The 25676-nt window shown below is 37.8% G+C and overlaps 1 protein-coding gene across 1 annotated transcript in view; it reads right to left on the bottom strand.

Annotated features, from left to right (window-relative positions):
• Positions 1 to 6104: 6104 nt before the first annotated feature.
• THSD7B (thrombospondin type 1 domain containing 7B) overlaps positions 6105 to 25676 on the bottom strand; it is a 567237-nt gene continuing 547665 nt past the window's right edge. Inside the window, exons 24-27 of the mRNA XM_070731424.1 lie at positions 14824 to 14906; positions 12796 to 12988; positions 10614 to 10701; positions 6105 to 7253 (exon numbers count right to left, since the gene is read on the bottom strand). Of these exons, the coding sequence (XP_070587525.1) occupies positions 7172 to 7253; positions 10614 to 10701; positions 12796 to 12988; positions 14824 to 14906 (446 nt within the window). The 3' untranslated portion in view covers positions 6105 to 7171. The remainder of the gene's footprint in view (positions 7254 to 10613; positions 10702 to 12795; positions 12989 to 14823; positions 14907 to 25676) is intronic.

Here is a 25676-nt window from a genome sequence, read left to right as displayed (position 1 = left end):
GCATGTTTAAATTCAGTTACTGTGGATTTACCAACCACATCTAACCAGGTCCCCGACCTTTATTGCCAGTAAATATAAATCCAAACAAACAAACAAACAAACAAACAAACAAACAAAAAACCTGGACTTATGGACTTCTCCCTGAGGCTTTCATATACCAAGCCAGCTACAACACATAATATTGCCAGGGCAGTAGGACTTAAAATCTGCCATGAACCAACTCCTTATTTTGGAGTTCTTTGTATTGTGATAGTTTGCCATGCTCCCCTCTACTGATCTACTGCTTCTGCCCCTTTTAAATGCTTTTTAGATTTTTTTCTTTGTTTATGTTTCTTTATATATTTAGCTTTCTGTATGTAATTTTCTATTCAAATGTAGCCTTTGTGCTTTTTAGATTTTGTGTTGCCCTCTTTATGTTGGTCTTGGACTGTAATAAAAATTTGATTTCATTTGATTTGAATTAGAAGCATTCTTGTTCAGATTCTTATGGGTGGGTTGCCACCAAAGAATATATGTATATAGATTCAAAAATTCCTTTCTTTCTCATCACTATCATCACAGGCTTTTTCAGACTGGAACGTGTTGAATAGCTGCAGATCCAAAGGTCAGTGCAAAATGTCTGTATGTGATAGGAAACCCAACATCTGAGAAATTTGGACAAGTGCTAGAAGGCAGTAGAAATATATGAATCCTCTCTTTATTGCCATCTACTGGTCCTCTGGATTTTTATAGCCCTGAACTGAGCTCTCTACCAGAAACACCAAGAGAATTTGAAAGGCTAAAATTGAAAAGCAGGTGCTTTTTTCCCCAGGGGACAAATCTTTTAAACAGTTGCAAAGGAAAGTTCAGCAGATGATTATCCAGGGCTTTTCAGAGTTAAGCTGGCATCATGCGGCCCCTTTCTGTGTTATGCTTGAATCTGAAGCTAAAGATGAATCCCAGGCAGGTTCCAGAATCCACATGTCAAAATCAGCTTTTTTCTGACACTCAAATTAGCAGGAATGTTTCATTTACAATCAACATTTTGTTCCCATCCATCATGCCTTGTCAACCACCCCCTTAAGAAAGCGATGGAAGTGGCACATCCAAATGAGTTAATTATTTAAGTGGTACTACTACCCAACGTGGCAGGTGCATCTGGCCGATTGATTAGCTCACACATTTGCAAGAAGCGCTGAAAACAAAAAGCTGCAACTGAGCAATAAATTGCAGGTCACAAAGTCCTTAGTCAGCTTCTCTGAGATCAATGGATGCCATTTAATGGCTTCGGTGTACAGAGACTGAAAATGCCAAACGAACATGTAGGTCCTTGCTATTAGCATGCTAACTGCCAATACGTATGAGTCAGATGTATGCAAATTTATCTCAGCCTGAACTTTGTGGAACTTCTGCAACCGGCACTGAAAGAAAATACTGTGGGGTTCTTTACTGAGGGAATGAAAAATGGATTCAAATGGAAAATGCTTGCCTGTGATTTGAGTCCTGCTTCAGCTAAAATACATGCAGGATTGATTGTATAACTTTCATAAGAGGATAAAATGCAGTAACTTTAGATACATTAAAAAATCGTTATTATTTTTAAAAATCTTAAATTCACAATTGCTAGATGAATTAATGCAGAAATAGGAACTGAATTCAGACATATTGCCAAATTTTCCATCCTACAATGTAAGTGGGTTATATGATATGACAGTGTTTGTCAACTTTGGCAACTTCAAGTCCTAGAATTTGCCAATTCATCTTAAAGTTCCTAAAGTAGAAAAAACACACTGCAAAATGACAATCTTAGGTTCCCTTTCTCTCGTTGAATGACAATCTTAGGTTCCCTTTCTCTCGTTGAATATTCTGTCACTTCTGAGAATTGCTCATGTTGGCTAGGAATGATGGAAGTTTGCTTGCAACAGTATTTTGAGTGCCATATTTTTAATGTAATTTACAGGAAGATTTTTAAAATTGTAGGGGAACATTTAAGTGGTAACACAGGTTTATAATACGAAGATTTACACACCATTTTACTATCTTGCATTGAAGAAAACAATGGTAATGATATGTGTCTGTAAGTTTAGGAATAACTAATTTAAAGTATATGTATTTGCATGCATAACTGGGTGTGTTTGATTTGTATCCCACCTTTCCTATTTGAATTATTGGTAAAAGTATAACTCATGAAATACACTTTTACAATTTCAACATCATTATTAGTGAGGTGTGTTTGCATTTTTTAAAACACAGAAATCCAAACACTGAATAGCTTGGGAATCATACAAGACAAAATTCAAGCAGGTTCACAATAGTAGAGATACCCCCTAAAATATAGAAACATAGAAGATTGATGGCAGAAAAAGACCTCATGGTCCATCTAGTCTGCCCTTATGTTATTTCATGTATTTTATATTAAGATGGATATATGTTTATCCCAGGCATGTTTAAATTCAGTTACTGTGGATTTACCAACCATGTCTCCTGGAAGTTTGTTCCAAGCTTTCAGTAAAATAATATTTTCTCATGTTGCTTCTGATCTTTCCCCCAACTAACGTCAAATTGTGCCCCCTTGTTTTTGTGTTCACTTTCCTATTAAACACCCTTCCCTCCTGAATCTTATTTAACACTTTAACATATTTAAATGTTTCAATCATGACCCCCCCTTTCCCTTCTGTCCTCCAGACTATACAGATTGAGTTCATTACGTCTTTCCTGATAAGTCTCATGCTTAAGACTTTCCACCATTTTTGTAGCCCATCTTGGACCCACTCAATTTTGTCAATATCTTTTTGTAAGTGAGGACACTATGGACACTAAGGTCTTTGGGGCTTCAAAAGTTAACACAAACATTGACAATTTATACTTTCAACAAGTGCATCAGATGCTCCCAGTGATCCATATATTAGCTCAGCAGTTTATCAGTTAGGGCTTTGAAACATGGACACTTGTTTTAAGGAACCACACTTGGGTACAGTAATCTTCAAAGTCATGTTAGTAAAGCAAGACTATACAGATTGAGTTTATTAATTATTTCCTGATAAGTGTTATGCTTAAGACCTTCCACCAAATGCTGCCAGTTTTGACTAGTGCAGGAATAAACACACTAAATGCTACTGTGTAGATGTTCTTCGTGCCACACCCACAACATGAGATTCTCATGTTCCCCACGAAACAGGAAATGTACTCAGATTGAGGAACCGATTTTTGGGGATGATCTTGCAACTCCACCCAAAACAGGATGAATCCCAGTTTCTGAGTCCAATTTCTTGGTTGTGCCTTGGTGTTGCCTAGATTTAATTTCAGTTACTTCTCAATCATTTAGCTCATAGTTTTGTTCAGATACTATTGAGAGGTACTATAATCTGCCTTGGAGTTGGATTACAATTCACATTTTGAAAAACAGATATGATCTCTTCTGTGTGGACACAACAGAGGAATATCATTCTTCACTGTCATGGAGTAGAGATACTAATGAGTCAGTTTGATTTATCTAGAGATTGCCTCCATTGCACTCAAGCTGTTGTCCCAGATGCTACATTGCTCCCTGCTCTATAATAAATCCAAGGAGTTGATTTGGCTTTGCAAGTGGAAGAGGACACTTAGGAATTACAGCATCATTGCCTGGACTGACTGAATTTCAGAATTCATGCTAGGTTTTGACATGCCCCAATAGCACTCTTCAAACCATATGGTAAATTGATTCCTCACAGAGTGGCCTTAATAAATGGAATTCATATACACAAAGGCACATGCAAAAAATGCTGCATCATTATAATTTCACTAAAGTTCCCAAGGAAACTGAGCTAAACCAGTAAATTATTTCTGGCTATACTGAATTATTTGCTTGATTGGGAAAAAATAGTTTGCCTTTATCCATGTTCTATGAAGCAGAGGATAATGTTCAAAAGGTAAGGAGGGTCTGCCTGACAACATACATATAGGAGGCTTAGATAATGTCTCCAACCAACCTTTATGCAATGAACCCTGAAGATGCACTATAACCTGAATAAAATTTTGTGCAACCAGGACTGTTAATTTCACTTGGTGTTTGTGAATGTGAAGTTTTCCTACACTTCCTCTTTCTACATACAATTCTTTTTATAGTCTGGATTTAATTTCATTTCCTTAGATAAGGAATTTATCTTTAAAAACTTTTTCATATACAAGTGTGATTGGTTGCACAACTACCTGCTATGTTTTAGGAGTGGTACAAACAATCACATTCTGTATGTTTAGGCTTTGGGTAGAATGTTCTGTTTTTCATAAGAGTTCTCCTCCTCTCTTCCCATAATGTTCTTAGAGTACTTTTCAGTTTCTACACAGCAAAAGCTCAAATTCCAGCTCTTCAACAACACTTTTTCAGTAGCTGCATCTTAGCTGTGCAGTTCAGACGATGACCAAATGACATCTAGAAGAAAGTGACTAAATATTTGCTATCATGTATAGCAGAGGTGAAATGCTCTCGGTTCGCTTGTGCCTGTCGGTCAGCAGAGGGTCGGCTATGAAGGCAGTGAGAGCCGGATTTGGGTTCTTTTACCCTCTGGCATGCATAGAATGCTTTGTGCATGCACAGAGAATAAAAGAACCCAAATGATGGCATACGGGCAGATAGGCAAAGCCTTGTGCTGCCTTCATGACCGGTTTTCTGATAACCAACAGGCCCGAGCGAACTGGTAGCATTTCACCCCGATGTATAGCCAAATGCCAACCCTAGTCAGAGGGATTTTTAAAAAAGAAATGTAATTGATAGTATGACAGATAAGGGAGGGGAAAAAAGGACTCTATGGAATAAACAGACCAATGTGTACGGCAACTGGGGAAGACTTTTTATATGTTTGATGTCATAGGGTAAGGCTAAAATTTCAACGGAAAGAACTATCATCTTCCTATTTTATTTATTATTATTTATTTATTAGATTTGTATGCCCTCCCTCTCCGCAGACTTATGCATTCTCCCTATCAAAGCATTACTGTGCTATCTGATTTAAACTTGGAAAAGTGGAAGGAAGGATGAATTACTATTATATTCTTCCGTGGGATAGGTTGCAAATAGCCTTAACACCACTTTCATTGTGAACAGCCGTATAGAAGGCAAGCCCTTCCATCCCCATAGTGTTAACTCTTCCATTTATATATAGTGAAAGTCTGCTCATTTTTTTACTACCACACTGTGGGTGTGGCTTATTTTGTGGTTGTGGCTTGCTGGCCATGTGACCAGGTGGGAGTGGCCTGATGATCATGTGACCGGGGTGGCTTAAAGGTCATGTGACTGACTTAAAGGTTGCCAACTTAACGTCACTCACATCAAGGGTTTGGGTTAGGGTTAGGGTCGCCTCAAAGAGATACAATTTCCCTATCTATTTACCATTACTGAACACCCAAAATATACTATTTAATTCTATGTATTTATGTCATATGTGTACATACATATTACACATAGGCACACAAAAATGTACATTATCTACTATATAAACTGTATGTTTATGTATACATACATATGCACACACAGCTCTTCTAAAATCATACACATTCAACCTCATTTACTGCGACAGGAAAAACATACCCAGAGCCCAGAAGGGAGGGAAAAAATTCAAAATTTCCAATTTTTTTCTAGTGTTTCTGCTTACCCGACCATAACCGTAGGAGCCCATTACTGTTTATATAGTTATTTGCATCTTTTATTCACTTCTTTTACACACTTTAGGCTTTTCTCCTGAGGCTGGAATCATTTGTTAAATTGACAGAAATATTTTTAGCTGATTTTAAAATGAGCAATCCATAATTTGGCCTTATATATACAATATCTACAATGTATATGTAAAGTTGCTTATATATATAATACAGTATTTAATTACCTTAACTGCAGATATGTCCTATGATGGAAAGGTGCTGCTTGGAGAGATATGATATATTTTTATTCAGAAACAATGTGTGCCTAATGAACAATAATTTCAGCTGGAAACATGTTGGGATTTCCTTAATGAATTTATAATGTGTAATTACTTCAGGAATCCATTCTGAGTCTCTCTTTCTCAGAGTTTGCTCATAATTATAGTTTGATTAGGCTACGATCTCCAAGGACGAAATGCAAAATCTTTTTTAATAACAGACATTGCAATGCATTTGCATCAACATCCCCACACCCTTTAGGTTTTTTATTTATGTATAAATACATGTCAATACCACAAGATGGCACTTTTGTACTTGCAACATTTACTACTACATATACGTATCTTCTTCAAGATGTTCCAAATGTAGACTTGTAAACTTTTTTAAAAAGCAAGATCTGGTACAAACAGCTTGTTTGTGTGTATCTGTGTGTGTAATAAATAAAGTCAGAGAACATTTTTTTTAAAAAGAATCATAAATAATTGCAGGTAATAAAATTTAAATTACAAAATCAGAATGTATATTAACCAACTGAATTAAAGTTTTCAATAGTTAAAATATACCTAAATGGCTTGATAACAATTTAAAATAACACTCTTCTCACTTTCTTAATCATTAATATGTTTGTCCAACAAGGAAGAAAGAATATCATAATATAATGAATTTAAAAAATGGCCTGGATTATATGCTGCAAAATTTCTGGTTTATTGTTATGTCCTTTGGCAGAAGAAAAATCAGATTGTTTTGTGATCTAAGAAACTGAGTCAGTCTGGAAATCAAGGGACTTTGGATCCTTCAATAGTTTCAAATGTAACTCAAATATAAACTCTAGAAAACTAATTTTTGAAGTGGTGAAGAAGAAAGAAACTTTGCACTAATATAGTGCATAATGACGTACCGTCCAGTTTGTCCTTTACAGTAAATGTAATTTTATCTCCCCCCCGCACAGGATTGTCATGCTTTCAAAAAATTTAAAAAAAATCAGTAGAAGACTGTAGAACTTCTCATTTGTCCATATTCCTATGGTTAAAAAGGAAGAGATGCAATTCTGAGATCCCCTCTGGGGAAGAGTCATAAAGATATACCATGTTTCAGATATGCTAAAAGGTTAAACCGGTCAAGTTTGGAAATTATATTCTGCCCAATTACCGGTATATCAGATGCCAGATTCTCTCAAAAGAAAAATAAAATAAAACCCAAACTCATCAGCTGGAATCTTATATCAAAAGAGGCGGGGGTGGGGAGTGGGGACAGCAGTTTTAAGGCAGTCAATGTCTACATTTGGGTGGTGGTTTCCATCTTACATATCGACATCTCCATCGTAGGCTAAAGTCAGACACTTCGGCGGGGGAGGAGTATGTTGTGGCTGTTTTGGTTTTTTGCTGAAAAGAAAGAAAAAAACATTCATTTCCTTAAGGAGACCAAACGGGTGAACTGAATCCTTTATTTGAGGCACAATCCGGCAAAGTTAAAATTAAAACTGTAAAAATGACGTGATTTTCCACAATGTTTGGTGACCTAGTACAGCAATAAAATGTCATAATCCTTCGGATAGTCTAAAAGCCCCTAAAGCAGCATCTCTTCCCAAACCACCATTTAAAAAAATATATATATCATCAGAAAAATTAACCCTATTCACCAAAAGTAAAATCATGATACAATTATCTTATCTTCCCCGTAGGTCTTAAAATATTTGAATAGGTGGGATTATAGTCTCCCTGAATCAAAGAATATTGACCCAATCTTTTATTAACATATCTGTAGAGAAAACAGGAGAAGGAAGGTGTTAAAATAGGGAAGGAAACATAGAAACATAGAAACATAGAAGTCTGAGGGCAGAAAAAGACCTCATGGTCCATCTAGTCTGCCCTTATACTATTTTCTGTATTTTATTTTAGGATGGATGGATGTTTATCCCAGGCATGTTTAAATTCAATTATTGTGGATTTATCTACCACGTCTGCTGGAAGTTTGTTCCAAGGATCTACTACTCTTTCAGTAAAATAATATTTTCTCATGTTGCTTTTGATCTTTCCCCCAACTAACTTCAGATTGTGTCCCCTTGTTCTTGTGTTCACTTTCCTATTAAAAACACTTCCCTCCTGGACCTTATTTAACCCTTTAACATATTTAAATGTTTCGATCATGTCCCCCTTTCCCTTCTGTCCTCCAGACTATACAGATTGAGTTCATTAAGTCTTTCCTGGTACGTTTTATGCTTAAGATCTTCCACCATTTTTGTAACCCGTCTTTGGACCCGTTCAATTTTGTCAATATCTTTTTGTAGGTGAGGTCTCCAGAACTGAACACAGAGTCCAAATGTGGTCTCACCAGCGCTCTATATAAGGGGATCATAATCTCCGTCTTCCTGCTTGTTATACCTCTAGCTATGCAGCCAAGCATCCTACTTGCTTTCACTTAGGTGGTAAGTGAACACCTATCTACCCTAGACAAATTCAAATCACCAGGATGAGATGGATTATACCCCAAGGTTCTGAAGGAACTGGCATACAAGATCTCTGAACCACTGAACTATATCTTTCAAAGATCCTGGAGCACTGGGAAACTGCCAGAGGACTGGAAAAGAGCTGATGTAGTTGCCATCTGCAAAAAAAGGGGGAAAAAAATAGATCCAGGGAGCTACAGACCTATCAGCCTGACCTCAATACCAGGGAAGATTTTGGAAAAGATAATCAAGCAACGAATCAATGAACACCTAGAAGCAAAGAAAGTAATAACCAAAAGCCAACATGGGTTTGTCAAAAACAGATTATGCCAGACTAAATTTATTGCATTCTTTGACAAAGTGACCAATTTAGTGGATCAGAGGAATGCTGTTAATGTGGTTTACCTGGACTTCAGTAAGGCATTTGATAAAGTAGACCCTAACCTATTACTAGATAAAGTAGAAAAATGTGGGATGGACAGCAACACTACCAGATGGATTCAAAACTAGCTAACCAGCCACACTCAGCATGTAGTGCTCAATAGAACTGCATCTACATGGTGGGTTGTATGGAATGGAGTACCCCAAGGCTCTGTTTTAGGCCTAGTACTCTTCAACATCTTCATCAATGACTTGGGCAAGGGGATAGATGTGGAACTCATCAAATTTTCAGATGACACCAAACTGGTAGGAATAGCCAACTCTTCAGAAAATAGGCTCTAGATACAGAAGGAATGTTGACAGACTTGAACATTGGGAGCTACCAAACAAAATAAAATTCACTGGTGAAAAAAGTAAGGTCCTACATTTAGGCAAGAAAAACAAAATGCACAGGTACAGTATATGTGTAACATTGCTCAACAGTAGCAACTGTGAGGAGGATCTTGGAGTTGCAAGCTCTTTTATTGTTACACTCTCCAAATAAGGTTTTTTTTTTAAAAAACACATAACCTGGGGATAAAATAATGTGCTGAAGCTGGTCAGACTAAGGACACTAGCCAGATGTATATCTGGTAGGTAGATTTCCCCCCTATTTCCCTCCCAAAAACCCTAAGATGCATCTGATACTCTAACACGTCTTATACTCTGAAAAATATGGTATATGCCTGTCTATATGTATGTATATAGAGCCATGGTGGTGTAGAGGTGAAGACGCTTGCCTCCCGTTTGGAAGGTTGAGAGTTTAATCTTAGGGAGTAGCAGATGTTTCTCTATCAGGGCACATAGAGAAAATATCTGCTGCGAATTCCACATAGGAATCAAGGAGATCCAGTTAGTAAAGGCTCAGCTTCATTTAGTCACCCTGATTCCACCCCAAATAAAGGGATTAAAGGATCATAAAAAGGATATACATATACATACACATATACATACATACATACATACATACATACATACATACATACATAAATACATACATACATACATACATACATACATACATACATCAACCCAAATGTGTATTCTCAGTCATCCAGGTCATAGTTGTCCCAAAGCTGGACTGGACTTTCTTGTTTTTCTTTGAAGACGTTCACTTCTCAATCTTTTTATTTAGGTTGTCTCAAAGATGCTTTTTCAAAAGGCAACTGGACTTTCTGGTTTTGAAGATGTTTCACTTCTCGTCCAAGAAGCTTCTACAGCTCTGACTGGATGGTGGGGAACGGAAGGACTTATACTCTTTGCAGACAGCTGGACATTCACATTCTTTTAGAGAGGCCATCTACGCCCTCTTTCAACAGAGGGGGAGGGATACATCTATCTCCAGTGTACAACACAGTCCTTTCAACAGTTCCAAGAAGGCTCCACACTTATTTGTACCACTCAAGTGACCCAGAGGACACATATAAACCTCCAGGTGGCCTTAATGACTTGCTAAAAGAATGCAAATGGCCAGCTGCCTGCAAGGGATATAAATCCTTCCTTTCCCCACCATCCAGTCAGAGCTGAAAAAGCTTCTTGGATGAGAAGTGAAACATCTTCAAACTCAGAAAGTTGAGTTGTCTCTCAAAAAAAGCACCTTTGAGACAACCTAAATAAAAGGATTAGAGCATCCTTTCAGGGTAGGCTAAAGTAAACCTGTAAATAATGTGAACAGATGAAAAGGTTTTCAAGTGATACTTAGCTCTCTAATTACAGAGAATATAAAGTAACCTTAGAATTTTTAATCTCTGAAAGCTATTTGTAACTTTGATGCCAATGAATTTCAGTCGTTCTAATTTATTTCCAAATGACTGAATCGGAATCCAACATCCTGAAACAGAATTAAGAAGGTTAGAAGCAAGCACAGAATACATACCAAAGAAGATAGGAGGTGAAGATTAGGAAAACTATAATGAGAAAACTGCCAGCTGATACTCCGTATACCCAGATTTTAAGTTTTCCATCTGAGAAAGAGAAACGAAATAATATATTTGACGCGAGGTGTACATTTTGCTTATTTCCCGTCAGTTAAAAATAGGCAACCCTTGTAACTATTACTTCCTGAAGTTGCCTACCCCGAAGGGCTGGCAAAACTCATTCTACAAACCATGCTAGTCTGTATAGAAACAACTGAAGAATCATGCTAAATCACAGGACTACCAGGGAAGTTGCATTTATGAGAAAAGGGGTAAAGAGACCAAAATACAGCCTTTGTGCACATTTAAGTATATTGCTTATAGTTTTGTGGGGGTTACACATTTTAATTAGAGTAGGGTGGAGTTTTTTTGAAAAATGGGATTGCATTTTCCTAGAGTGAGATATCCTGAAAAATGCTAATAGGTATGGTTGTATCAGTGTTCAGAGCTTCTCCATCTTGAAAATAAGCATTGTGCATATACAGGTAGTTCATTTATTAACTGTTTGAAGTTACAATGGCACCGAAAAAAAGTAACTTATTTTTACTAAATTTTATTTTAATACATTTTTCACACTTATTACTGGAGCAGCCTCCCCATGGTAACATGATCAAACTTTGAATGCTTGCCAACTGATACGTGTTTATTATGGCTGCAGTGGCCCGGGGTCATATGATCATCTGTTGTGATCTTCGGACAAGCAAAGTCAATAGTGAATCTGGATTCACTTAACAACCCTGTTACTAACAGCTGTAGTGATTCACTTAGCAATCGTGGCACGAAAGGTCATAAAATGGGCAAAACTGACTTTACTGTTTTGTTTAGCAGCAGAAATTTTGGTTGTATATTGATGACTACTTGTAACTGTGCGTGTTCCTTTAACAGTGATTCTGTCCTTGTCTAACATGATATCCTCTAGGGATTTCTTGGTATTTCTAAAAATGCCTATCAATCAAAGAGTCCATGAATGTGTTTAAGTATTGTAACCTTTTTTGCCTTTGTGGGGCCGGGATGGGCATGGCCTGATGTGACACATCAGCACTTGGGCCATCAGTTTGACACTCCTGATCTATTTCATCGGCATGTAATCAAAAGAACAACAGCTCACCCTCCAAGGCTATGGGTTTATCATAGATACACACAAGTGCCATTGCTCATAACATAATTTGTTACACACCACTGCCAGATATCCGCCACTCTTTGGTGACAGGATAGGGTGAGTATTATTTCAGCCAATCGATTCCTTATAATTTTAAGAGCACATAGAAGGTGTTCTCACAAATGGTTGACAATGGGGATCTTTAGGTTGAAGTGATGTGTCATCAAAGCAGCCATATATCATCTGTGAGAAACAGGTGAAGGTGTTGTACTATGAGTAAAGAGATGAAGTTCAAATCCACCTTCAGCCTTAAAAGCTTTCTGGCTGATTTGCTTTCTCTCCCCCCCCCCCCCCCAATTTACCTCAAAGAGTTGGGCTGCAGGAAATTATGGGAGAATTGGTCACAAGTGAATAAATCAGCAAACTAATCATTAAGTGAAGGACAAGAGGAGGGAACCTGATGATCACCATGCCAGTTTCAACTGAGAAGATCTCACCTTAGAAGAACGGTCAACACCTTCATCTGCAAAGAAGCAGATAAGCAACCTTCTTCTGCATTTACAGTCCTTGTAACCATCATGAATAATGGAACATATATGGAACAACGGGTATCCTGCAACTGTAGGATTCCAACTTGTGATTGGATTGTAACTGCCATGTAACATTGCAGTGTTTGGCAGCTACGTTTGGAGTTGAACACAGATCACAGGTCTCATGGTTTACATTGAACTTTTATGTTTCCCCCCCCTCTCCTTCTGGTAGAAGTATCTCTCCTACTTATATTTCTGATTAATCAGTGCAGGGAATGTCATTAGCTTCAGCATTGTAAACTGAAATCCCAGGTCATTCTACAGAATAATGCTCTTGCACAATTTTATGCTAATGATATTCATATGATTATACTGTATTACAAATGAGAGTTTGTATATCCTCTAGTGTAGTTTCTGGTTATGTGATTCACTGAGCATGAAGCTTACTTTTCAAATTAAGAGAGAAAAAGAGTGAGAGAGGCAGAACATCATGCCACAATTTTTCATTTTTACCTGGGTTAAAAGGCTGAATTGACCATCCTTTGAAAATGTCATGCATTTTGGAATTGATAGGCTTATGCTTGGCAGCATTTGTTTTAACATCGGCTTTCTTATCTGCTAAACCGGGTATCTTCATGCAGTAATCCAGGAAACCATTCGATCTCATGATTTCAGTGTAGCCTCTCTCACAGCCACAGATGCCACCCTAGGTAAAAGAAGGATAGTTCAGAAATTAGTTCATCCCCAGAAAATGTTTCCATTTGGGGGCTGCTGGGTGCACCTCAGTTAACCTAATGCCAGGTGCTTTTATTATTTTAATTGAAAACCCAGCTTAGACCAAGGACTTACTGTAAATTGATCTTTCAAAGCTTTTTGAGTCATACTAAGTATAACAGAACAATGGAGTGCCTGTTCATTCTTTTAATGAGCCTGGATAAATGGGTTGCAACAGAAACACTGAAGACAAAAATCCATCTTGCCAAAATAATCCAGCTCAAAACCCTGCAGCGATGAAAGTAAAATGTTTTCCCTCTCAAATAAGATGTTCATTTAAGGCTGCAATTTTGTGTGGAAGGACTGATGGCCAGCTTGACCTGATATCTATTTAGAGTCAACCCAAAGAACCTGTATTGTGTCACGCATCAAAATTTAATTATTTCAAATCTGATGGTAAGGCTGTGTGGATTTAAAAGTAAAAGCAGATTTTCTGTGTTTCAGCATACTAATATATTGATTGATAGATACAAATAGAGGGATAGAGATGAGATAGGGATGGGGATGGAGAAAGAGAGAGAGACAGGGGGAAGGAGAGAAAGAGAGAGGGAGGGAGGGAGAGAGAATTATTTCAACTGATATAAATGCTCATCTCAACTGCTCATCTTACAATTCTGGGCAACTAAAAATAAAAATTTGGAAGAAAAAAATCCATGGAAGAAGTTCCTATATGGAAGGATGATGTGAGAAAGCACATATATCCTCTCATGCGGAACCATAAAGGTTCTAGATGAACAGATGTGAAGCAGCAGCCATTGTCCCACTATTAACTTTTCAAGGAGTTTATATAATGATATGGGAAGCTTATCAATTGTAACAGCTGTCAAAGGACAAATGCAATTTTATTGTGCTTCTGCCTCCCAAAATATAGGAACAGGTGTAAATACCAAACCTCCCAAAAATCAAATTATGGGGCAGGATAGGTTCCCCATGGACTGATTGAAAGCTTGAAGTACATTGTGCCTGAACTTTGGGTGAGTGAGTTGGTTATTTATTTATTTGTTTGTTTATTATTTCAGTCAATGACCCTTTTTCTTTGCTTATAATCATTGGAGGAGGTAACTTGGGTTGCTTCCTTTTCCCTTAAGCTCAGAATTAAAAAGCAGAGAAGAGAGCCACTTTGATCTCTAGCTCTTAAGGCACCAGGTTAAAAACCAGGAGACTGAGTTCTAGTCCCACCTTAGAAATGAAATCTGCCTAGATGACTTTGGGACAGTTGCTCTTTTTCAGCCCAACTCACTTATGGGGTTGTTATTGTTGTGGAGAAAATATGAGGAAAAAGGAATATTAGGTATGTTGGCTGCCTTGAGTTACTTATAAAGTAATAAGGGCAGGACACAGATAAATTTAAAAATAAACATTGCAGGAGGTCTGTGGTTTCACTTTAGTGTTTCAAAGAAATCTCAAAGGACTATAAGAACACAAATGCTTATGCTTCACACGGGAAGGGATTGAGTTCTTGATATCATCACTGAAGGTGAACATTTGTATGTTCCCTTCGTTCACAGCTTCTATATTTCTATATTTACATGTTTTCCAAGCTGAATTTCTGTGAAAAGAATGAAGTATTTACTTGCAGTTTCCCACACATATATATTTTCTTCACACATCCCCTTTCGTCTGTAAGGCTATATATTCAATTTACTGAATGGATAGTGCATGCCCGATTAGATCTCTAGTCTGTTGGGAGCTTTTTGATTTTGCTTTGTTTTACATTCTAAAAATAATTGGTTCTTTCTAATGAAGGAAAGGGCGCGTCTGAATTACCTGTGTACAGAATGAGAAGGGTTTCTTGCAGGCTGGATTGCAATGCCTGGTTGCAGCTGGCTGGAACTGCATAGAGCAGCCCCCTGCAAGAACAATTGTCAAGAGAAATCATCAAAGATACAATTCAAAAATGAGTTAGGAATATCTGCTGGTTATTTGCTGTGGTGCAACGCTGCTTTTGAAAACGTACATTTACATTATTCCCAAGACAATTTTGGCAGAGGACATTTTAGCATCCATTCTGCCCTGTGAAAATTCTCATGCTTGGAGTCTCTGTATTTTTAAGGTATACAACCAATATTCTACAATTTATATATATATCTATAGATACAAATTATGAATATGACAAATGAATATTTCTCAAATACAACTAATAAAAGTATTGTAATCATAAAGCAGGCAAAATATTTAATAACTTAAGCTGCTGGTTTTTGATTCAGCAATATTTTTTCTGCATGTATCTTTTTTTCCAGATTTTCTTTTGCAATTTTTTGCTGTGATACAATGCTGCTTTTGAAAAGTATGGGGTTTTTTAAGTGCATAATGGTCTTGAAGCACGTTTTTTAAATCAATATATCAACAACAAGAATTTGTGGCAAAATACAAATAAACACTATAAATTTATAGTGGGTACTTGACAACTGATGGCATTTATTCATATAACACACATGAGAAGTTGAAAGGAGGTGGAGAGTAGAATTAAAAATTAAAACATCCCAAGTGCATCCTTTTATAAAGACTTTATAAAGACTCAGCCACTTCCACTTAGATGGCATATAGGGCAACCATAGAACTTCTGTCATTCTGCTAAGAGATGCCCCTCTGTTGATTAGATGACAGATTAAACATACACAATTGTATGTTGAATACACTGAGATTGAAATGGCAATTCCAGATGAGATTGGAAGCCCCTATAAAAGAGGAGGTGAAATTTGACCATTTCCATCTTTCCTTTCTCTCAAGGGCAATTTCCTAACAAATATGTAATTTTTAAAATATTTGTTTAAAAATGGAATTTTTAAGGCTCGGGGCATGAAACTGATGTAATGAAAACTTCTTTGTCATGCTTCAGTATTATAATATTAGAGAGGTTAAAAACTAATCTAGTTATTTTTCACGAATCTTGTAAGAAAAATGTATTTGCTACTGTTCTGTCAGGCTCTCTGGTAGACTCCTCCCAAAAATTCACAGGTACAAATTTCAGACACACACACACGTTTGAAAATTCAAAACAATGTTCTTTATAATGAAAATTCACTTAAACTAAGCCCTCTTTTGGTATAGCAAAGAGCACTTGTCTCCAAACAAACTGGTCATTTGTACAAGTCCCTTATCAGTTCTGTGATACTTAGCTTGCAGCTGTGAGGCAATTCACAGTCCTTCTTTCACAAAGTGAAACACACTTTGCTCTGGTTTAGTTTCAAAGCGGGGGAAAATCAGCACACAAAAGGTCAAAGTCAGTAAAGCAGTCACAAAACACAACGATCAGATAATCCTCCACAATGGCCAAACCCACAGGCTGCTCTTTATAGCAGCCTCACTAATTACCACAGCCCCACCCAACCACAGGCGGCCTCATTTTCTTTGATAATAATCTCTCAGTTGTTGTTGCCTATGCATCGCTCTCCGCATGCATGGCTGTATCATTAACTCTTGTTCTGAATCCAAGGAGGAGCTAGATAATTGATCTCCTTCTGAGCTGTCTGCCCCACTCTCCTCCTCCCTGTCACTCATGTCTTCTTGGTCAGAGGAGCCTTCCTCATCAGATTCCACTGGGGGCAAAACAGGCCTGCAGCATGTGGATGTCTCCCCCACATCCACAGTCCTAGGGGCAGGAGCTGGGCCAGAGCTAACCACAATAGCTACCATATTAGAATTTGAATAAAGCTACTTTCTTGGAAGAAAACCAGCCAGGAAATGAAGCAGGGATGAAATGCTCCTGGTTTGCTCATGCCTGTCAGTGGTCAGACAGCTGGTTGCAAAGGGAGTGTGAGACTCTTCCCACCTGTCATACACTGACGTTTCAGTTCTTTTACCCACTGTGCATGCACAGAATGCTTTGAGCATGCACAGAGGGTAAAATAATCCAAATGGCTTTGTCCGGGCAGGTGGGCAGAGCCTCACACTCCCTTTGCAAACAGCTGTCCAACGACTGACAAGCACGAGCGAACTGGGAGCATTTTAACCCTGAAGTGAAGGACACAGAAACAAGAACTAGGGCTCCTCCACTTGGACTGCACAAATCTGGATGACCATCATATCACATCAATGACATTAGAATTTTCTACCTCTCTTTGCTGTCTTTGAGTCACTGTTTCAATCTGCAATAAAGCATGAAGGAGGAGTTTTGCTGATAAACCTCTTTAGATATAAATAATTGCTCATATTCTATTGTATGCTATCTGTTTATAGAATATTACCATTAAATGAAATTTTAATTATCTGTAATCAACTTAAACTGAAGACAGAATATAATATGCAATTTCCCTAAGTCTCAGATATTATTGGTATCAAGAAAAGAACAGATAAGAGAGGTGGCAGTTTTATTATAAGATAAAGATATTATAAGAGCAGCAGAGAGTGTGCTGGTTGAAATAAATATAACATTAGATATTGGTTAAAAATGCATATCCAAATGAAGCTCAAAAATGCATATCCAAATGAAGCTCAGCTGCTATAAACTCCCATTCTAAGCATAATACCTTCTACCAAATGCACATAAAACGGATCACAAAATTTAGACTGGACTGGTGCCAGTACTGCAAATTTTCCATGAGTACATAGATAATTTGTGTCCCATTGAACAACTGAAGTACTTTTTTTCCTCTTCAAAAATCTTTAGGGCCTTTGGATCTAAAATAACCTCCCCCCTCCAAAAAATATAATTGGAACTAAACTTTTGAGTGTTTTCAGGCAGTCTTTCCAAACTGTTGTACCTTTAAAGGTACTATCCAAACCTTTACTTGTTCAATTAAATTCCCATTTGCTACCTATGTGATTTTCAGCATTACAAGGCAATATCTATATGCATGTCTGGGCCCCTTTACCACCAGTCCTGCATTCCTACATGCTTTCTCCATCTAGAGGTGCATGGAGGTGTGCAAGTGGTACCCAGGTGAGAGAGGTTGCATGGTTGTTGCAAAGCAGGTCTGTGGGCATGGATGAGTGCTTTATAAGGAAATATCTTGGAAAAGATTATAAAATGGCCCACAAGTTATCTAATGCAGGGGTCACCAATCTTTCAGACCTCAGGGACCATTAAATTCCTAATTTTAAAACCCGCGAACAACTAATAGGATCTGTCTACTGATCGGCTGGGTGGGCGTGGCTAGATAACTGGGTGGAAGTGGCCAACTCAATGTCACTCACATCGAGGGGTGCCTCACCAGACTCTACTTGCCCCTCCCCTCCCAGCCACTCCTCCCCTGCCCACCCAGGTTCCTTAGGGCTCCAACAGGAAGCAGTTGCTGGAGCTAAGCAGCCACCAAGAGAAAAAGTTGGCAAAACAGTTGGCTCAGTTCAAATTGGATCTGACCAAAAAGAAAGCTCAGCAGAAGAACCTCACTGATAACTACTAGCATAGGCTTTCCAAGCAGAAGGAAGACCTGTGGGAATGCAAGGCAAGGTACTGGTGCCTGCAGGCTCAATGGCCAGTTCCAGGCCATGATGCAGTCCCACTGGAACATAGCCCTCCAACTCTTTGCCACCAGTGACACTTACCTTCAGAATTTGCCCAAAGCTCCGCACCAGAAGGCTGGAGAAGACCCTAAGAATTTCTTCCCCCTCTGCCCTGCATGAAAATCCCCGAATGGGGAGACTCTCTAAAGCAACACAAGCGTTCATTGCACATATTCGGCCAAGGGTCCGTAGTTTGAGGACCCCTGGTTTAGTGCAATATAAAAAATGCAACAAAAAATTCTGTGGACCACCAAAAATTTCTCGTGGACCACCTGTGGTCCATATCACCAGTTGGTAACTGCTAATTCTAATGTGCTTTAAAGCGTTTCCCAATTCCATGAAGAACAGTGACAAAACACCTGTCCCATGTTCAGGCAATACAATAGGTGGCAGACTTTTGGTCAACCTGTGGGGAAGATTATCTCAATTGAGAGACTTTTAAGAAACATACATACTTACTTCCCCTTGGTGGGGACAGCCCATAATATTGTTTCTGCTGGTTACATTTAACAGACATATTATCATATGATTATAAGAATTAACAAATATTTATCAATGGGGACTCTGGAAATTAGGTCAAACAGATTTAAACACTGTGAAGATTGCATAACATGTCCTTTTAAAAGATGTAAAATACCTTCCTGTTGTTTGACCTAAAATTAAATATTGGCGAATAATGCTTGATCTGCCCTAAAGCTCTCTACAAAAAATATTTTCTTTTCAACCATTCCAGAAATTTCCAGTACAAATGTTTAGTGCAAAATCACATCAATCGTTGATTGGTATAAAGCAATGCTGACAGTAATATTGCGTTACCTTTTCCCCAGCCATAGCATATTATTTAGTGGAGTTATGGGGAAAAAAAATCACCCAAACCAACAAAAGAGGAAGCTATATTCAATAAATATTTAATCTCATCAGGACGGACTGCTTCAGTAGGAAAGGGATTGCCCCAACTTCATTCTTAAGCATGGATTCATGCCACTCCTCTAAATTCTATATATCTACCTTTATTCTCTCTCTCTCTCTCTCTCTCACACACACACACACACACACACTCCCTCCCTCCCTGAAACCTTGTCCAGTCTTACTGAAAAGATCATGGACAAGATATTTATATTATATTATGGATCTTGGTGGCTTAATTTTCATTCCTATGAAATTTATAATACTGCAATGGAGAAATAAATTAAAATGATGTGATTTTTTCCCACAATTTTTTGCTGAAAAATTGCAAACGTAGTCACCGAAATATACGACAGTCTCTCATTAAAATTCCATAAATAAATTCTGTTCTCCCCATCTGTGCCAGGCTCTATTCACTTACAGACTATTTGAATATTCCTCCTTTGCTCTTTCAGATTATTTTATTGCCCTCTCTAATGAGCAATATAGTTCCAGTGCAGTTCTTAGTATACAAATGCATGTCTGAGACAGAGAGGGGCATTTCATAGGGAAAAACATGCTTTGTCAAAAGCTACATTTTTAAATAAATAAAAGCTCTACTTTTGGAGATAAATATTCACTGCAGCTCAATAGAGTCTCTGGCTCCTATTAATAATCAGAAGAACCACCATATCTATATCTATCCACCATATTAAAAATATATATGAAAGGGAACTGTACATAGTGCAGCATCTTCTTGTGTTGCATAGATTTGAAGGCAACAGGCCCTAGAAGGATGTGAACAAATGAGTCTACCAGCATTTCCATGTGCTTTTGGTGACTGATATATGAACCAGCTTTATGTGACTTCATTAGTAATCCTGCCATCCACCATTCCATGGAGCCTTACACTCGAGAGGATCAATGGTAGAAACCACAGTGAAATGGTGAATCAAATATTCCTGCTTTTCTGTGTGAGTTCTCATCCTGGTCTTCACAATCAATCCTATTCACAAGTTTCTTTAATTGTGTTGCCAGTATTAATTGAAACCTAGGGGAAGAGCCTTCTCTGTTGGGCCCCCAGCCCTCTGGAATCAGCTCCCACCGGAGATTCGTACTGCCCCCACCCTCCTCGCCTTTTGTAAGAGTCTAAAGACTCACCTATGCCGCCAATCTTGGGGTCATTGGATTCTGCCCCCTGGCCGATTAATGTATTGTTGATTGAATAGATATGTATGTATTTTAATTGGTTCTTTAGTTTTTAGATGCAACTTCTAATTTTAAGTTATTGGATTTTGATGCATATTGCCTTTTTATATGTTCTAAGCATAGTTCCCTCTAAGCTGAGCAGTGAGCAATCGCTCACTTAAAAATCATAATCAACTCAGAATTTTCCAAACCTGCCCAGAAGCCGAGAGGGAAAGAGTGAGAGGGAAGGAGAGAGAGAGGAAGAGAGGAAGAGAGAGAAACAGATAGAAAAAAGAGAGGAAGGAAAAGAAAAAGAAAAAGAATGGGAGTAAGGAAGAGAGAAAGAAAATCAAAATCTAGTTTGAAACTAGCTCAACTATTTAAGTGGCATTTTGATATTGATAGAGTTGCCCTATTATGAGCTCACTGTTATAGACACACAGTACAGTATTTTATTTTGAAATTCTCTGAGGCAAAACAGGGTGGGTTTTTTATTTGTTTGTTTGTTTGTTTATTTATTTATTATTTCTGTACCGCCTAGTCCCAAAGGGACTGCCGCTCAGACACTATACTTTTCCGCCCACCCCAAAAAAAAATTAGAGGGAACACTGGTTCTAAGTCACCCCGAGTCCTCAGAGAGGAGCAGCATAGAAGTCCAAATAATAAATAAACAAACAAACAAACAAACAAATAAAAAAATAAATACACACATATATACTCTATATGTTTATGTAATGTAGATTCATAATAGCACAATGAAGCGAAGTCAGCTGGAGCCATTTGCTTTGAAGGAAACCTTTGGCCATGTATTTGCTCTCTGTATTAGAGAACACACTATTTTTCATTGCACACGTTGATTGCACTGTGTGCCCTGATGATTATGTGCATATATTCCTGCTTGCAGCTTTAAGATGAACTCTTTAAGTTTATTTAAAATATTTATATTCCTCCTTCATTTAATCTGAATTTATAAGGTAACTAGAAAGAAAATCACACTGGTACTATAAAAACAATACAATAGAGCATCTAAAATGAACAAAACCGAGAGAGAAAAATCACCACCACTGTCTGGCATTTTAAACATCCCGGAAGAAAACAGTGATATTAATAAAATCCTTGAAGAAAATAATAAAACTAATATCTTTCTTCAATAAAACAGAGATAAAATCTCTTGGGCAAATGAAAAAGGAATATTTCAGGTTAGGCGAATGCATTTGAGTTCTTCCAGATATTAGGACAAACCCTTTCTAGATTTTAGAACACGATTATAAAAACAATTATAAAAAATATCCGTATTTTTGTAAATATATCAGTACATATTGTTTTAGAACAGTATTTAAAGTGGAAATCAGAATAGACTGAGGTGTATGGCAAGGCACCTATCTTTTTCTCAGCCTACCTTGAAGAAATATTTTGCCAACTAGACTAGGTAAAAGTTGGAATAAAAATTAACGACATGTATTTAAATCATTTAAGATTTGCAGATGATGTTGTTCTCTTTTCACAAGACCCAGAAGAGCTACTCAGACACATACAAGAGCTGCACAAAGCAGAAGAACTTTTTGACTTAAAAATAAACCTGGGAGAAAAAAACCTGGGTTATGTTAAGTCAATGCACGAAAGGGAGAGGAAAAAATTATATCTGGAGAAGAACTAGATGTGGTAGACCATTACATATACCTTGGTTAACGGCTCTCAATGGAAGGTGATACAATAAAGGAAATTGATCAGCATGTTAAATATAGTTGGCAGGCAATTGGCAAGCAAAGCATAATTTTACAGAACAATCTCCCCCTATGCTTGAACAGAAAAGTGTTTGATCAATGTATGCTGCCTGCTCTAACATGTTCCGGGAAAACATGAACACTAACCTCGCAATCAATACAAAAGCTATGAGTGGAACAAAAAGCCATAGAAAGATACATGCTCAGCATTACAAGTCAAGATAGAAAGACCTGCACATGTATTAAAGAACAAATGAAAGAATATGATATCATCAAGAGATTAGAAGAATTGAAATGGAAATAGCAAGAACTGATGTCATGTAGACAAGGCAGCCCTAGAAATAACCCCACTTTATAAAAAGCATTCATGAAAGAGACCTAAAACAAGATGGATCGACATCATCAGCAAGTATTGTGGGCCCAATTGGCAAAAGCAAGCTCAGGACTGTATTGGTTGGAAACATGCAGAAGACGCCTTCATCCTGCAGTTGACAGTGGCAAAAATGATGATAATGACTGTTTTGTAACAAAAGAAAATGTTATGTAAACATAAATCCATTTACCAAGTACAGTATTTATATGAATTAGCAGCAAGTTACCAATATTGACTTTTGAAGCAAATGCTTGAAAGAATGCTGGCTTTGAAGCCACAGAAATTCCTAAAAATATCAATTCTTAATTTTTTCAAAAAATATGGATTGAGACTCAATTGGATCTCTAATTGGCCTTGGACCTCAATAAGGAGCAGAAGAATAGAAAAGTTTATTTATTCACTAAAGAAAAACCCCTTATATGACTGCCTTCTCATAGAGTGAACCTAACCAGCTCACAGTTAATAAAAGTAAGATAACAACTTTTTCCACAAAGTGCCAGAGTAACCATACTATTGACCCCAACTGAATCATATCCTAGCACAGTACTTGGGAGAAAAAGCTAAATATTTATTACCAAAAGGCCAAAAGAGTAGAGGATCCTTGCATATCAGCCAGTGAAGGGCTACCAAAATTTTTACTACCACACTGTGGGTGTGGCTTATGCAGGACGCCCTGCCTTTTCTTTCAACATCCTTCAGTGCAAATTGGGTGCTCTGGGGTGGAGCTCCATTTTCACTGTCTCCATTTTCTCTGTCTCGCTGATGTCTAATTCTGGAGGCAGCTGATAATTGCCAGATGGCCTTAGACCCCTCTCTACCTCCAACACAGAACTCTCCTCTGAGCCTTTCCAAAACGCCAGGACAGGCCCATGGTCCTCCCCAATCTCCTCACTGTCCAAATCTGCTGCCATTTCTGCTGGCCGCCGGTGAGCCACAACAGAGCCAGGACTCGCCTGACTATTACCCACTCCTCTCTACTGAGACGAGGCTTCCTAAAAACCTCTTTGGCCAAAATTTCCTTCCTAAAAAAGATTTTATAAATTCATGAGTTTAGGCCACACAAGTTCAAAGCTCATTGCTGATTCTATTAAAAAATCAGTGTTAAAATTAATAATTGAAATTAAATAAGTTCAGAAGAGGGAAACAATGGGAAATAAATGAAAGAGAAGGGGCTATCTAAATGTTTTTTGAATTAATTCCTTTGCATAAGTTTTTCTTTCTTTCATTGCAGTGCTAAATTAAAAAAAAAGGAAAAAAGAAGCAATTTAAAATGCTTACAAAATAACAATTACAAGTATAAATTATCAACAACTAATGAGTTTATATTATAATCTGCAATCTTATATGTGACATACGGTACTATTATAACTTTCTAGTTTCCATTCTTAAAGAATTTGAACATGATGATTTCCCTTGTATTTGCAATTTACTTCTATTGAGGCACACCAATTTGTAGATCTTTTGGGAAAAGCTGCACAGAACAATCTTTTTTCTGCACACAGCATGTCACATATTAGAGGAAGATTGGATGGCAGCATTTATAGTTTTTCGTATGTCTTTACTGCTCTGTAATGATCATCCAGATTTTTATAGCCCAGGTCTTGAAAAACAACAAACTGAGACCGAAATGGAGACATACCTGGATAATTCCAGGTAATGTTTTCCTGCTCATAGGGTGGAACACTCTCCTGCAGGAGCAGAGGGAGGAGAGCTATCACAACACAGAGGTTTCCCAGAGAACAGCCTAGATTAAGAGACTGCACATTGGCAGGGGATGAAGAGTTCAGGGAAACCACGTCCTGGAATATCTCAGGATTGGTCTGGTAAGTTAGAAGGTTATAGCTTTAGTTTGGCAAAGTTCTGTCCATTAGGTATAAGCAAATATAGGATTGGACTGAACTGGGTTTCGCTGTTTCTTCTCATAGTTCTAGATGGCCTGGATTTTCTTTAAAAAAAACAGGAAAAAACTAGTACTAGACTACAATACTAGACAACACAGTATCAACAGTAGAAGCTATTAACAAAAATTTCTAGATTCTATCATATCTCAAGACCTAAAATGGTCACTTAACATCAAAAACGTCATCAAAAGAGCATAACGAAGAATGTTCTTTCTGCATCAACTCAGGAAGCTCAAACTGCCCAAGGAGCTGCTGATAGAGTTCTACAGAGGAATCATTGAGTCTGTTCTCTGCACCTCTATAACTGTCTAGTTTGGTTATGCAACCCAGCAAGATGGACACAAATTTCAGAGGATAATCATAACTGCAGAAAAAATAATTACTACTAACCTGCCTTACACTGAGGACCTATATAGTGCATGAGTCAAAAAGAGGGCTGTGAAAATATTACTGAGCCCTTGAATCCTGGACATAAATTTCAACTCCTACCCTCAAAACAACACTATAGAGCACTGCACACCAAGAAAACTAGACACAAGAACAGCTTTTTTCCGAACACCATCACTCTCAGTGGTGGGCTACGAGCCGGAATGCTAAATTGTGCTCGCCGCTGTAGCTCGTACGTTCTTGCAGGACCAGTGTGATTTTGCTGCTGCACTTGTAGTGCGCCCGTGTTTCGGCGAGGTTTTACCTGTCCATACGCGATTTTGCTACCTCCACAGGTGCAACAGCAAAATCGCGCTGGCCCCGCAAGAACTTATGAGCCGCGGTGGCGAGTGTAACTTAGTGCTCCGGCTCGTAGCTCACTGCTGATCATTCTGTTGAACAAATAATTCCCTCACCATAGTCAAACTATTCACTAAGGCTGCATTACTATTAATCTTCTCATCGTTCCCATCACCCATCTCCTTCCACCTATGACTGTATGATTGCAATTTTAGATTAATATTTATTATTTTCTGATTGCTTATTTTTACCCTATGACAATCATTAAGTGTTGTACCTCATGGCTCTTTACAAATGTATCTTTTCTTTTATGTACACTGAGAGCATATGCACTGAGGACAAATTCCTTGTGTCACAAATCACACTTGGCCAATAAAG

Source organism: Erythrolamprus reginae, chromosome 1, assembly GCF_031021105.1.
Source record: "Erythrolamprus reginae isolate rEryReg1 chromosome 1, rEryReg1.hap1, whole genome shotgun sequence".
Classification (NCBI taxonomy): domain Eukaryota; kingdom Metazoa; phylum Chordata; class Lepidosauria; order Squamata; family Dipsadidae; genus Erythrolamprus; species Erythrolamprus reginae.
The sequence above is the reverse complement of the archived record's forward strand: the minus strand, read 5'-3'. Positions and strand labels throughout refer to the sequence as shown.